Source organism: Corythoichthys intestinalis, chromosome 14, assembly GCF_030265065.1.
Source record: "Corythoichthys intestinalis isolate RoL2023-P3 chromosome 14, ASM3026506v1, whole genome shotgun sequence".
Taxonomy (NCBI): domain Eukaryota; kingdom Metazoa; phylum Chordata; class Actinopteri; order Syngnathiformes; family Syngnathidae; genus Corythoichthys; species Corythoichthys intestinalis.
The window spans coordinates 8,703,553-8,720,015 of NC_080408.1; the positions used below are offsets into that span (position 1 = coordinate 8,703,553).

General features: G+C 39.2%; 1 protein-coding gene across 3 annotated transcripts in view; it reads right to left on the reverse strand.

Annotated features, from left to right (window-relative positions):
* The window catches only part of ccdc24 (coiled-coil domain containing 24), a 74,269-nt gene that overhangs the window by 41,288 nt on the left and 16,518 nt on the right, over positions 1-16,463 (reverse strand). Inside the window, exons 2-3 of one of the 3 annotated variants that reach the window (XM_057856593.1) lie at positions 3,991-4,031; positions 556-719 (exon numbers count right to left, since the gene is read on the reverse strand). In XM_057856593.1, the coding sequence (XP_057712576.1) occupies positions 556-713 (158 nt within the window). In that variant the 5' untranslated portion in view covers positions 714-719; positions 3,991-4,031. Of the gene's footprint in view, positions 1-555; positions 720-2,948; positions 3,030-3,990; positions 4,032-16,463 lie in introns of those variants that run through there. The other 2 variants (XM_057856592.1, XM_057856591.1) reach the window with 2 other exon arrangements.

A 16,463-nucleotide genomic window follows, 5' to 3' on the forward strand; every position in this document is an offset into this window, starting at 1 on the left:
TACAAGTCCCTCTATCCATGGATCGCTTTAACAGAATGTTAATAATGTTAATGCCATCTTGTTGATTTATTGTTATAATAAACAAATACAGTCCTTATGTACCGTATGTTGAATGTATATCTTTCCATTCCAACAATAATTTACAGAAAAATATGGCATATTTTATAGATGGTTGGAATTGCGATTAATTGCGATTAATTACGATTAATTAATTTTTAAGCTGTAATTAACTTGACTAAAAATTTTAATCGTTTGACAGCCCTATTATATATTATATATACATATATATGTATACATATATATATATATATATATACATACACATATATACATATACATATATATATACATATATATATAGATGCATATTAAAAAAGGCATGTTCGATATTTTTTTTGCCGATTCAGATACTTTGAAAATGACGTGATCGGACCCGATCGATCTCTACCTAAAACCACCCAAACTTGTACAGTTGAATTTATGAATTGATTTTTTTTCTTTCAAGAATTCTTTGCGGAAACAAGAGGAAGCTTATATGTATCAACATGAACCAACCTTCCCTCCCGAATGAATTTTTCTTGGAGATTTTCCAGCAGCATCTTAACCTCGGCCCTCACCAGCTCCTTAATAACCGGCGGGTCGGCCAAGGAGCTTCTCGGTCGGGGGAGCGGAGCCGCAACCTGCTGGCCATCCTGCCATATTTTGTGCCACATGATTGCCTGCAAAACCACATAGTGAAGATGAGCACAGGGAGAAGAAATACATGGTGGCAAGTTGACATCCATCAATTAGCACAATAGAAAACCCAAATCTAATAAAGTTGGTACGATGTGTAAACATTTGTTCCGCCACTGAGGCCAACGGTTTTGGCTGGGCGGCGCACTGATGAAATACCCTAAAAAATATATACAGTCCCTGACAAAAGTCTTGTCACTTATCCATTTTGTGAGAAACAATTGCTAATAACCTGACTTTTAATTATTCGATTGGTTTCAGAAATGGCTCAAATGACAGCTAAGACTCTCTCAAATGATGTTGAATGTACAAAAATATATTTGTTTCACTGAAAAAAGATTTATCATTCGATGAAGACATAAAGGTCAAATTTTGGCAAGACAAAAGTTTTGTCGCCTACAGAAAGTAGTGTGAAAATTGAACAAAAAATGGACTTCAAATACAAAAATATGTTACATAACATAAGCGAATTAAGTAGTGGTGCTGTGAGATCCAAATTTAATATTTCGTCTGACTTCCATGGGCTACGGCAAGGATTCATACAATTTATTGATGAAGTCATCAGGAACATCAAAGAAAGCAGCCTTGCATGCCTCCCAGAGTTCATCCACATTCTTGGGTTTCGTCTTCCATGCTTCCTCTTTCATCCTACCCCAGACATGCTCAATGATGTTCATTTCTGGTGACTGGGCTGGCCAGTCCTGAAGGATCTTGATCTTCTTTGCCTTGAGGAACTTCGAGGTAGAGATTGAAATATGCGATGGCGCACCATCCTGCTGCAGAATTTGTCCCTTTTTATGGTTAGGAATGTAAGACGCAGCTAAGATTTGTTGATATTTCAGACTATTTATGTTGCCTTCCACCCTGCAGATGTGGACGACTGTGGTGTAATTCAATGGAAGATTCATCTGAAAAATCCACCTTTTGCCACAAAACAGTGAAGTTTGGTGGTGGCAAAATCATGGTCTGGGGTTACATCCAGTATGGGGGTGTGCGAGAGATCTGCAGGGTGGCAGGCAACATAAATAGTCTGAAATATCAACAAATCTTAGCTGCCTCTTACATTCCTAACCATAAAAAGGGACAAATTCTGCAGCAGGATGGTGCTCCATCGCATACTTCAATCTCTACCTCAAAGTTCCTCAAGGCAAGGAAGATCAAGATCCTCCAGGACTGGCCAGCTCAGTCACCAGACATGAACATCATTGAGCATGTCTGGGATAGGATGAAAGAGGAAGCATGGAAGACGAAACCCAAGAATGTTGATGAACTCTGAGAGGCATGCAAAACTGCTTTCTTTGATGTTCCTGAGGACTTGTATGAATCCTTGCCGAACCGCATGGATGCAGTCCTTCAAGCACATGGAAGTCATACAAAGTATTAAATTTGGATCTCACAGCACCACTATTTAATTCGCTTATGTTATGTAACATATTTTCATATTTGAAGTACATTTTTTGTTCAATTTTCACACTATTTTCTGTAGGCGACAAAACTTTTGTCTTGGCAAAATTTGACCTTTATGTCTTCATTAAATGATAAAATCTTTTTTCAGTGAAACAAATATAAGTTTATACTAGGGCTGTCAAATGATTAAAAATTTTAATCGAGTTAATTACAGCTTAAAAATTAATTAATCGTAATTAATCGCAATTAATCGCAATTCAAACCACCATAAAATAAGCCATATTTTTCTGTAAATTATATATATTCTGTAAAATAAATTGTTGGAATGGAAAGATAAGACACAAGATGGATATATACAGTGGGGAGAACAAGTATTTTGATACACTGCCAATGGGAAAATCCATTGGCAGTGTATCAAATACTTGTTCTCCCCACTGTACATTCAACATACGGTACAGAAGGACTGTAGTGGGCATTTCACTCTACTGTCATTTAAATCTGTCTATACTGTCCTCACTCCGAAGCGTCTACTTTTTCCAAAGCTAGACAGCTAGTGAACGACGCCTTAATAATCAGACTTCTCCCTTTTTCATCTGATTGATTAATAAAATAGCCTCAAACCATTGTCCTCTTTAGACCATCATAAAACTACAAAAAAAAAAGTACACAAGCATTGCATTAGCAACAACGTTAGCTTAGCACGCTATACAGGTTCACTAAACATAAACAAAAAGCGTCTCATACAAAAAATAGAACATTTCGCTTACTAACATAATATGTACATTCTTTACAACAACCATACTTACGGACAAATCTTGTCCAAGGATCATATAAGCACAACATTACAACGTAGGCGTCAGCCCGAGACGTTGTGCAGCCATATGAACTGGCAAGAAAAACTAAACCATGTCGCAAAGCGACCACAAGAGTTCGCTGTTGTGCTGCAGCACAAAGAGCCTAGATGTAAAACTTACCAAAAGGCAGAATACTTACTGTCTGAGCGGGACATGTGCGTTAACTGCGTCAAATATTTTAACGTGATTAATTTAAAAAATTAATTACCGCGCGTTAACGCGATAATTTTGACAGCCCTAGTTTATACATTCAACATCATTTGGGAGGGTCTTAGCTTTCATATGAGCCATTTCTGAAACCAATTGAATAATTAAAAGTCAGGTTATTCGCAATTGTTTCTACCAAATGGATAAGCGAAAAAAATTTTGCCAGGGACTGTATATTATAGATGGTAGCTTTTGCATTACATGCAAAGCTACCATCAATGATTGAGGTGCGCTTTGTAAAGAAGATAAAGATAAATATTTAGAGTGGTTAAGAAAACACATGCATATTTGTCTGGCTACCATTTACACCTCCACACCTGCTGCTTGTCAGCCATGTCTGACCCCTTTCGGTAACAACTTTTCTTCAAAGGAATATCCTGAAGGAACTGGAAACACATGTTTTCAATGCAGGCATGTGCGTGTGTGCAGCATGGACAAAGCACGCAAATCTACACAGGGCCAGTTTATGCAACTTCCTTTGTGGGGCCTCAACTTTCAACTCAAGTGGCTTCATGGCTCAGCGGCTGACAAGCAGATTTTTCTTTCTTTCCTCTCCTTACTTCCGTCTGCAGTAAAACACTTGATATCGTGCAGGAGCAATTTCAAGGGGAGCGCAGCGAAAACCTAAATTATTACACCTGGTTTTTGAATATATGGAGAATTTATTTTTGTTCCCTGTAAAAAGATTTCAGAGGAGCCTCGCCCAGGCTAATCTAACCACATAAGACAATGCAGACCTTGATAGAGGGGAGGGTGGGTGTTGAGAAATGGAAGTGCTGGCTTATACCTTTCATATTGGTGCATGGAGGCATGGGATTCATTACAAGGCTGCAAAAGAAAAAGTCAGGGACAGAGCATCCATCAATCCATTTTTACTGCTAGTCCTCATTATACTGTAGTTGCAGGTGAGCTGGAGTCTACTACATTTGAATTAAAGCAGAAATGTGAAGTAATTTCATAACATGCCAAATAGGGTCACAATTAAAGTAATTAAACATTGTCCAACAAATAAAGCATGAAAAAATAATTTATATGTTGTATATTTGACAAAATAATTGTGTTTCCGAAGTTCGAGCCTGAAAGGGGACGAACCCGAAAGTGATACGTCACACCGAGAACAGCGCTCCATACGGCCGCCATACAAAGCCCTTCAAACAATGATTCAAACAGCGATATAAGCGACAGATCGAGCGCAAGGGAGGAGATCCAAGTTTTTGAAGAGTTGGAGGAAGAAGAGGAGGTTGGAATTTTATGTTGGACCTAACATGTATTAGCCAGACACTAATCAGGATGCAAACAATGTGCCGAGCTTACCTGACATGGAATGGAGACAAGACCCATCGAGATTACAAGATTGGTAAGATATAGGCTGTTATTATTTTCATGATTTGAACATGCAGGCATTTGCACATCATTTTATGTTTATGTCTATCTGATGACATTGTTTAAAAAAATAATAATCAGACCGCATGTCCATTTTGGCAGATCCGGCAGCTCTCGTGCATATAAAATAATAATATAAAAACGTTGGGGGGAAAGAAAGAGATGAGTCGTTGATGGCTTTCTCCACTTTATTGTGGCAACAATAAGAAAACAAAATAATAGCGGACTGCCGCAAAGTTTTGTTCTTGCTAATCTCCTCCAACTACTCCGGCATCTCTTAAACGGATCGTGCATAATGTCTTGTTATGAGCTTTTTGTTTACAAAGGTATCGAACACACGACGTGCTGACAACTTTGTTTCTTTATTGACAGATGGAGCTAACAGTAGCTGGGGCTCTCTGCAGGAAGTGGCGTCTAATGGCGTGAGGAAATGTAGTTTTTTCACACAAACGAACAGATTACAAAGCACCACTTCAGTGTTGTCCTGAGACTACATTTCCCATGATTCACTGCGTGAATCGCCGCTGATTCGCTGCGAGATTGACTCAATGCCAACACGCAAACAAACCTGCCGCTGTCAACGCCCTGGGAAGTCGCATTTGACAGCATTCTGCCGCGGTCCTCCTCGCCAGCTGTTTGCTCGCCATTCACGCTCGTTTGCATTTGATCGCCAGTCTGATACGCTCGCGCTTTTTCGGTGAGGTCTTTTGTGTTTATTTGTTATTGGATCGTTTCTGTTCACCACTGCAAATTAGTGCACTGAAGCTAGTAGGGGTAAGTCGCCATTTCTGTTCAACCCGTTTTCTCCTGTTTCGTTTAGCCTAAGAAGCTAGGTTAGTGGCTGTCTTTTCTTTGTTATTTTTCATGATCAGGGTTTAGTTAGCGGGGTGGGTTCAAGTGTAGATTCCTTTTGTTTGTTGTTTTGGCCTGGGCTTACCCTGAAGCTGCGCTTCATCCACATTTTGTACATATTCATTGAGAGTTTGATTGTTGTGTAAATAAATTTGTGCCACTTGTGAAATTGTGTGGCTCATTTTATGTTACGCCCTTCGCGAGCCGTCCTTGGGACGTAACACTAGCAAACACAACAACAACTATGCCACGACTATTGCCACGAGTTGGCTTTCGGCTAACGTCGCTAGCTTCTACTGTACATTCCACAACAGTTGGCAGCTCTGCTTTGACAAAGTCATCAGTCATCTATCAAAAAAATCACACTTACTTTTTGGCAAATCCTTGATCATAAGCAGACCAGTTAAGGAAGCAGGCATCTTCAAAGTGTTTGCAGCAGAGAACACTACTCGATGATGGCGTGAAATTCATCCGCTTCGTGCGAACGAAAGATGTCCGTTTACGTGCCCTGCTATCCTTTGGCCACTCATACAACTTTTCGTTTGCGTGAGAACAAAACACCGCCACACACCGCCGTGGCATCTTAACGAAAAGCAATGGAACAAACAATACTGTTCTATGGCGGACTTCCCTCGCACTTCCCGGTGTGACGTAATTTCCGAAGATTGCCGAAGAAAAGCATTTTCGTTGTCAAGGGCGTTGCTATGGGTTAAACAAAGAATCTGGAAGGGTTGCGTTAAAAAAAATAACAAAGATATGCTTTTAACTGTTTAGCCATTGATATTATTCAAAAACATGGTTGGCCAACCTTACTTCACATTACTGCTTTAAGGCAACAGGTGTGGTACTAGTCGCTGTCAATCATGGGGCACATATACAGACAGACAGAATTACATTTACCCCTGAGGATCAATTTACTCAATCACCGCCATTGAAGGCCACAGACATCCAATACAGGTCAACTTGTAGGCTGGCAGCGATCATGTGTGCGTACAATAGGGTTGTAAGAATACAGTCATGTGAAAAAATTCGGACACCCTATGTGTTTTCGAACATATTCGGTCATATGGATATTTAATATCAATTTTAACAATCTTGAGAGATTCAAGTAATAGAACTAAACAATTAAACTGAAAACAATATTTTTTATAACTTTCTGTAAAATGTAATTTTAGAGAAATGTAATTTATGTTGAGGAATAAATTAGGACACCCCCACATTCAATCCCATTGAAATTGGCTAAAATCACACACATGTGTATCACATCAGGTGCACATGATTAGAACATCATTACCCATAGTTTTGAAGGAGGCCAGCCTTATTTAAACCTCACATTTAGTTTGGTGTGCCCCTGACTGTTGAAGTGAGAGAAAACACCATGGTGAGATCAAATAAGCTGTCTGAAGCCTTCAGAAAGAAGATTGTAGACGCTTATGAGTCTGGTAAGAGATTTCAAAAGATCTCAAAAGAATATAAAATCTGCCATGCCACTGTCCGGAAAATACAGTGGTACCTCTACATACGAAGTTAATTCGTTCCAGGACCTTTTTTGTAAGTCTAAATGGTCGTATGTCGGGCAGGATTTTCCCATAGGAATACATTATAATTCCATTCGTTCGTTCCACAGCCCAAAAACCTACACTAAATCCTTAATAACCTAACCCTAAACCCTATTACAAATGGCAACTAAACATAGCAAAACATTATGAATAAAAATCGGGAAAAATATCATAATAATAATAATAATGATAATTAATAATGATTCCTGTAAATAATGGAACGAATCGGATTCTAATGTGGCGGACACTTTTTGCTGTACCTGAACGCACCGCGGGGCTGACGTCACAGTGAGATAGGTCAGTGCGGTAGAAATGATACTTTCGTTTTCTTGAGAGAACAGTCAACTGCGGAAGGAAATGGGCGTTTTGTGTTGAATAAGTTCTTAAATAAATGATAAAAACGTGACAAAGCTGGCGATTTCCTTGGCGATGTTACCACAATAATAATTGTCACCTTAAAGAGCATACGACAGGAGAAAAAAAAAGTCTTAAATAACATTATTATGTGAATTAGAATCATATTTTGAGACGATTCGACTATATACAACAATTTAGCAAAGTGCAGATGACGAGAAATTAGTCTTTTAATCTGCCGGTTAGCCACGCCTACCATTATAGGGCTCTAGCGTCCCCAACAGGTGGATGATGTCAGCGGGTGACTGGGCTCATCGGTTTTACTATTAAGCCCATTGAAGGGGAATTATTCTGAACGAGGAAAACGCGACAAAGAGAGCTGCAAAATGTCATTGTTTCTGACTCTTTACTTCAATATTTTTACAGGATATTCTTTTTATCCAAGTGTTTTCCCCAATAGCTAAATAAATGGCATGGTCATGAAAAATAACAGTCTTGTGCTAAATGGAATATGAAATCATAAAAATGCACTTATTCAGGACGACATGGCAAAATTACTCCATCATGGTCAAAACTGTCGACTTCACCTTTACTGTCGCACCTCCCGAACGATATTTTATGACACCTAAATCGGACATATGTCATTTCCCTTCCCCGGCTTCGGAGAATGTAAACAAACCAAGAGGCGTGACAGCTAGCCGACATGCTAACCCGAACCGAGTGATGTTTCAAAGTCTTCGAAGCAGAAAATCACACATAGCTAGCCCGGATTATTTGACACGACGACTGGGTTGTCGATTGTCTTCGCGGATCGGCAAACCGCCCGGCGGAGAGCAATTTACAGTTCGTTCCCCGGAGAAGGGCGGCTGCAGTTGTTGAGCAGCTAACGTGCAGCTAATTTGCATGAGGAGAGCTTTTTATATGCCTATCAATGATCAAACGTAAGTAGTCCTTTATTTAAAGAAAGTTTGTAGTGTTTATTTTGTAATCGCTGTATTCATATTTTACATAATACAAAACAAGATGTTTACTCACTTCCTCATAAGTCCAATGGTCCCACAGTAGTAGGGCTTGTTTTGGCCAATATCTACGGTGAATGGTAACCTTTTGAAACTCCAAAAAGGCGAACACGCCTCTCCCTCATAAAGCAAGATTTTTCTGCAGCCGTTTGGCTGGCGTGATGCGAAATATAAACGTATTAATCCACAAAATCAGCTGAATCCTTAGTCCTCATACACAACAGTACCGCTGTTTAGTGAAGAGGACGCCTTCACCCGTACACGTCACAGCGCCCTCCTCCTCAATGCAAGACCGAAGCCGGAGTCACTCATTTTCAGGGCGCGGGATTCAAAAAACGAAATAAATATAGCGATCGCTTCCACACACATCCAAGCGGTCCATATCATTCAGGAGCATAAAATACCGCGTGTATTATGAAATAAACATGTTTTTCGTGTCACATGCACTTTAACTTATAAAGACTGGCGAACGGTGGTCGGAAGAGGACCGTGGAGCTGTATTGTTGAGCCAGCTCATGGATGAGCACCCCACGCTCATATTTTTCTAAAATTTGCATCTTCATTTCAAAGGTAAACATTGCTTTTTTCCCTTGTTTCACTAACTGTAGCAACTTTTTGGAAACCTGTGTTGATTTCTCACACAAGAAAATCCGACGTGCGTTCGTTTGCTGTGCTGTCATGTCGTCGTATTTCGAGCATGTCGTCGGATGTAGAAACAAATGGCGAATCAAATTTTAGGTCGGATGTCGAAAAGATCGTGTGTCAAAGCGATCGTATGTCGAGGTACTACTGTAGTCTACAAGTGGAGGACATTCAAAACAACTGCCGACATACCCAGGTCTGGCGAGCCAAGCCAGTTCACCCCGAGAGCAGACTGCAAGATGCTAAAAGAAGTCTCCAAAAACCCTAAAATGTCATCCAAGGAACTCTTGCTACTGTTGATGTTAAAGCGCATGCCTCTACAATCAGAAAGCAACTTCACAAGTTTAACCTTCAAGGGAGCTGTGCAAGGAGGAAACCTTTGCTCTCCAAGAAGAACATGAAGGCCAGACTGAAGTTTGCCAGAGTGAATGTAGACAAAGACCAGGACTTCTGGAATAATGTTCATTGGACAAATGAATCTTAAAATTGAAACATTTGGACACCAGAACAGAGGACATGTTTGGCGGAAACCCAATAAAGCATTCCAGGAAAATAACCTCATGCCAACTGTGAAGCATAGAGGTGGAAGTGTCATGGTTTGGGGATGCTTTGCTTCAGCAGGACCTGGTACGCTCACCATCATAGAATCCAACATGAATTCTATCGTGTATCAGAGGGTGCTTGAGGAACATGAGAGATCATCTGTGAAAAAAATCAAGCTGAAGCGAAACTGGACCCTGTAACATGACAATGACCCAGAACCAGTGTTGTCAGTAATGCGTTAGTTAGTAACGCGTTACTGTAATCTGATTACTTTTTTCAGTAACGAGTAATCTAACGCGTTCATTTTTCTACACCAGTAATCTGATTAAAGTTAGTTTCCTTAGTCTCTCTGCGTTACTATTTTTACATTGCCTCTTAACGTATGTAGAATGAAGAATATTGTAGTCATGTATGAAGAGCATTTTGAATGGAAAATGCCAAAATAAAAGGTTCCCGGTACGTGTTTCCAGGACAACCTCTTAGCTACTTCCTGTTTTGGTCTCGTGTCACGTGTTGTGGGACTGAGGCGGGTGGACATTCGCGCCAAATGTTGAGACGTTGCGAGGGAGTGTTGATCTGTGGATATCCAAGAATGAAGGTGAGTATTTTTCCTTCATTCTGGAGGGAATCAGCAAAAGGCTGGACCCCCTACATGCGCGGCCGTTTCGTAGCTTTGCCGTAGCAACGACGGGCAGTCATCGCTCCAAGTTGGCAAGCTTTGTTTACATCATATGCATGTTGCACATTTATGCCGTGAGGTGATGTGTCCGTTTAGCATCTGTGGGATGTGTGTAAATCCGATTGAGTGTAAAGTGCTTAGTTGCTGCCACGTTTTGTGGCCAAATTGACCGCGTGTGTGTTGAGAGGAGTACTTCCAGTTTGTTAATGTGCACGGCTGCACGCGCATCCGCGCCCGTCACCACCTTTGTGTTTATTGCACTGTACAATCCACTTGCGTGTTGTTGATTATTGTGCCGTCAGTTTGCATTGTTTTACATTGGCACTGATATGCTGTTAACCATAACCCGAAATTCAGAAGTTTTGACATTAGGCTTAATCTTAGAGTTAGCGGGGTTTAATTGGTCGGTGGAGTTGATTTCAACAAATCCCAAGCAGTTTGTCAGATATTTGTTAGTTTCAGGGCTCCGGAGTGGCTAAGCTAGCACGATATTCTGATATTCCCCTTTAAATTCAATCATCGGAAAGTGAATTACATGTGGTGACATTTTTCTGTTGTCATTCTTATGTTGAAGCGGCAAAGAGAGAAAAATGGGTAAAAAGTAACTGATAGATTACTTTTAAAGTAACTTGGTTACTTTGATAATGAAGTAATCAGTAAAGTAACTAGATTACTTTTTTGAGGCGTCATCGGTAATCAGTGATTAAATTACTATTTCAAGTAATCTGTGACAATACTGCCCAGAACATACCAGTAAGTCCGCCAAGGACTGGCTGAAAAGGAAGAAATGGAGAGTCCTGGAGTGGCCGAGTCAAAGCCAAGATCTTAATTACATTGAGATGCTGTGGGGTGACTTTAAACAGGCTGTACATGTGAGAAAACCCTCAAACATCTCACAGCTGAAAGTATTTCGCATTGAGGAGTGGAGTAAACTTTCTTCAGACCGATGTCAAAGACTGGTAGATGGCTACAAAAAGCGTCTGACTGAAGTTATTTCAGCCAAAGGGGGTAACACTAGCTTTTTGGTGGTAGGGTGTCCTAACTTTTTCCTCAGTTAGAATATGCATTTTTGTTGATATATTTGGTTTAATGTGTAAAACAATGATTTTGTTGTTGTTGTTTACCTGCAATTAAATCACTTTCTTTTCCAGAGATAAAGAAAAACAAGACCAGACTGATTTGTGAACATTTCTTAATAAAGAACTGAATATCTAATGAGGTGTCCTAATTTTTTCACATGACCGTATGCCTAAGGGAGGTGCCTGTTTCTGTTTTAGGTTGCTAGCGGCTTTTGTTTTGAAAATATTTTAATTTCAAGTTTTTGAAAATAGGCTCCCTGCGGAGTGGCCCCGCGCCTTGTTTACCGTCAACTGATAGCGAAGTCTATGTATTTATTGAACCTTTTATTCAACTTTATAAGAGATGTTTTTGAGTCTAGGAAATTCAGGCGCTTCTGGAGCTATTATTTTCGATTTGTGAGATTCAAAAAACATGCTTTAGGCATTTCAATGAAGTTCAGTGTTGGCATTATTCCACTTTTTACGCCAATGTTTATACGTTTACTGCAAATGGATATTTGGCTCCAAAATCGGTTATCGGCACCTCTAACTACTAATAATCTGTATCGGTCCTGAAAAACCCATATCGGTTGAGCTCTACAACATGCACGCAAATGCCCACACGCTTATCTGTAATGAGGTATTTTAGCAATAGAATTCACGTAACAAACAGTCTTATCAAGCCGTAAGATTAGTGTCTTTAACATGGTTATGCCGACCCCCCGTGACTGCCTTTTCAGCATGTGTGTGTGTGCGCACAATTTGCATATGAACTGATTTACTCTGCATCATTCTAATTTGATTTCCCATCTCCAGGCCTTTAATCATTGCCAATTATCTTCTTTTGCATTTGAAAGGCCATTAAAGTTGATTATATAATTGAAGACCTAATATGCCCTCATTCATGTGAAGCGTCTGCATAGTTATGCCTCACTATGGATGAAATGTAGCTTCTGGGTGTGATTTTTTTTTTTTTATATATATTTTGAGAATCTCACCAGAGGTGTCGGAAACACACAACTGCATGCACATGCCACTTTCAGTCTGTTTTATTGAACTATTTATTTATTTGTTGTTTATTTGTCAGGAGTTGTTTTTCAGGCTAGTTGGTGTGCTGATAGCCGAGATAACATTAATCAACAGATGGAGGCGAGCGGGAAGCGCAAAAGTAGAAAAATAAACAAAAGATACCCAGAGACGCGAACGACGTGACTGGCGTTTTCAATGAGGGATTAATATGCTGGACAAAAAGATGATACCGTTGAGGGGGAGTCCATCAAAATCTACAATATCCAGGGTTCGTACACCTTTTTCATGTCCAAATTCAAGCACGTTTTTCGAGACCAATTTTCAACTTTCAAACGTAATCCCAAAATTTAGCATTTTTTTATTATAGGGCTGTCAAAATTATCGCGTTAACGGGCGGTAATTATTTTTTAAAAATAATCACGTCAAAATATTTGAGATAATTAACGCACATGCTCCACTCAAACAGATTAAAATGACAGCACAGTTTTCGGCAAAAAAATATCGGCCATGCCTTTTTTTAATATACTGTATATATATATATATTTCTTTTAATTAAATCGTTTTCTAATTGTATTTAGCGTTACAGACATAATATGTTACACTCACCCAGAGTCTTTAGTTTAGGCTTAAGGTAGGGTTATCAAATTTATCCCAATAACGGCAGTAATTAATTTTTTAAAAAATGTATCACGTTAAAATATTTAACGCAATTAATGCATGCACTGCACGACCCACTCACGCATTGTCGCGCTCAATCTGTAATGGCGCCGTTTTACCTATATTGAGAGATAAAAGGCAGCGTAAATAAGTAGAGTGAAATTTGGCAGCCTTTGGAGCCTTTTTTTGAATTGGCCTTACAATCCCTCTCCCTACGATAAGAAATATCATGGGAGGCAATGGGGGAAGCAAGGTAGCACTTGATCTTTTTCTTAACACCTTATGTTATTTCCCAACACAGAGAAGATATATGAATTGGTAGCACTACGCACAGTCATGGTTCCACTTCCCATCATGCATTTGGGGATGGCCTTCAGTATCATTTACTGAAAGCTCAACAAATACACTAGATGGCAATATTTAGTCACAATATACAAAGTCACAAGTCTTTCTATCCGTGGATCCCTCTCACAGAAAGAATGTTAATAATGTAAATGCCATCTTGAGGATTTATTGTCATAATAAACAAATACAGTACTTACGTACTGTATGTTGAATGTATATATTCGTCCAAGTTTTATTCATTTTTTTCTTAATGCATTGCCAAAATGTATATGATCGGGAAAAATTATCGGGAATGATTGGAATTGAATCGGGAGCAAAAAAAAAGCAATCGGATCGGGAACTATCGGGATGGGCAGATACTCAAACTAAAACGATCGGGATCGGATCGGGAGCAAAAAAACATGATCGGAACAACCCTAAACAAATACATTACTTATGTACCGTATGTTGAATGCATATATCCGTCTTGTGTCTTATCTTTCCATTCCAACAATAATTTACAGAAAAATATGGCATATTTTATAGATGGTTTGAATTGCGATTAATTACTTAATTAATTTTTAAGCTGTAATTAACTCGATTAAAAATTTTAATCGTTTGACAGCCCTAATTTATTACAATGAGGCAGAAATAAAATATGGTGCCTTCTCATAAGTACGCAAACATCTTTCAAAATGTTCACCACTGGAGGCTGGAGAAATTTAGTTTGATAGGAGCCGATTCTGAACAGAGGTGATAGCTCTAAGAGCATAGGCGGAGTTTGACTTTTGGGCTAGGGGGGGGCACTGCATGTTGATGACCTCAAAACCAGTGTTGTTAATCCTACTTTAAAAAAGTAATTAATTACAGTTATAATTTACTTCTCCCAAAAAGTAATTACGTTTGTAACTCAGTTACCTGAATGTAAGAGTAATTAGTTACTTGGCAAAGTAACTGGTGATAATTTTCATGTTTTTTTTCAAGAAAAAAATAAAAAATAAAAAAATAAAAAAGCAGGTCACACAATGTGAAGTTTAAAGGGTTTTAGGGACAATTGGCCTGAGCCTAAATCTTTAAACTTAACCAGACACAGGGGTATTATGGATATTGTGATAACTAGATAGTAACTATGTGTGGAAATCATTTAATGTTGTGAATCAGCCGTTAAAGTTGTTAAAATTGCTCCCGTTATTGCATTAGTTCCTTTCTGTTTACTTTCGACATGTGTAAGTTTTAAAACTGTTTCGTCATTTAAGTCAAGATTTTGCCAATTTAGGAGCATTTTAGATAAAAAGTTACTTAGGTTCGCTAGGAAGGTTCTCTACAATAGAGCCTTCCTGAAAAGTCGACTGCTTTAAGATATTGACTGTTTACGAACGCGTCTAGTTCTTTATACAATGTTGTAATGCCGCCGTGTCTGTCATTTGCATCTAGTTCTATATATACGTGATATCTACAGTAGCATCATGTGGGCGTAGTATGTAGGCTATTGGCTACGGGTGTTATTTGGAGCCACCTAGCATCGCGTTTGCAACGGCGTCACAGCTCCCTTGCCTCCTCCCCACTCCTGTTCTGCTCTCTCGTCTCCGTGAGTCCATCTCTCTCAGACTTTTCTCATGTCATTCAACCAACATTGTAACGCATGCCTTTCCCGCCTCAGTAACGGTAACGGCGTTGCCAAGATGAGAAAAGTAATTAATTAGATTACTCACTACTGAAAAAAATAACGCCGTTAGTAACGCTGTTAAATTCCAACGCTGTTAGTAACGCTGTTATATTCCAACGCTGTTATTAACAACACTGCTCAAAACGCAGTGTCAACAATAAAATTAACTTACAAGAATATTTAGAATAAAAAGTTGAAAATGAGCGTTTTTTTGTTTCCCATCATTCTTGTGGGGAATTCTAAATCAGGCTGCTTAGGACAGCTATACTTTTCGCCAAGATCGTTATCCATTAAATATGGTACGCCCGCCGGTGTCGTGCCAGCGTAGTTACCCCAGTCAAAAATTGTATCCCCTGGGTGGAGGTAGATTTTTGTCTTCATTATTCGATCAAAAATATGTGTTTGAATGCAAAAATAAATTTGAAACAAAAAAAAAATGCATTTGAAAGCATTTCTTTTGATTGAAGTTAAATTTTTGTTTTGATTGAAGCAATTTTTTTATCGAAGTAATGTTGTTTTGCGTTTGGGCCACATTTTGGCTAGGACATTTGTGTCTTTGTTATTCAATCAAAAAATAAGTTTCTTCAAACAAAAAATATATATTTTCAAATGAAAAATCACTTCACTGAAAAAATGAAAAATTTCAATCATAGAAAAAAGTTTTTGAATGCGAAAAAAATATTTGAGACTCAAATATTTGTATTTGAACACTTAATTTTTATTTCAAAAAGTTTTCTTTTTAGCAATCCTTTTTGTGTTTGGGCCATATTATGGGTAGGACATTTGTGTATAAATCATTCAATCCCCCAAAAAGTTGCTTCAATCAAAAAAAAAAAAAAAAAAAAAAATTCAAACAAAGAAAAAAAATCATTTCAAAAATAAGCTAAGTGATTGAGAGGGGTAGAGTGTACACAAATCAGCTCTGTGATCTAGAAACCAGTAATCGTGTGAATCCCTTGTGAGTGTAAGCCCGTTGGCAACCGACCCTATGCCGCCCCATCGCCAATCCCGGCACTGGGACCCCTCACCCGAGCGCGCCCAATCACATCCAACCGCCTGCGAGCCCCACCAAACACGATCACCAGCCACGCAGACGAGGGGACACGCCAACACAGGGCCACGCGGGGGGGCAGCACAGCCCATCCCTCCCCCCGCAGCCCAGCAAAGGAGCCATCATCTAAAGGTTTCCAATTTACAACAATAATGATGAAACAATTGGAATCACTTAGCAAAACGTTCAGGTTGTGTTTTCTGAAACTATTTCTACTGATTATTGTTGTTGTGTGTTAAACCGTTACCGAGAGGTGCAATTTGGTTTTACGCTTTCGATCGTATGCTTTCATAAGTACCCCATCCCTGATCTTGCTTTTTTTCCCCTTGAAACCTTTGTCGTCTCCTTTGATCCCCCCTCCTTAAGTGCTCCCAATCCCATTTATATCAGGACTTGTCATCAGTACAGCAAATCTGTCTTGAGTGGGGTCAATAAGTCAAAGCA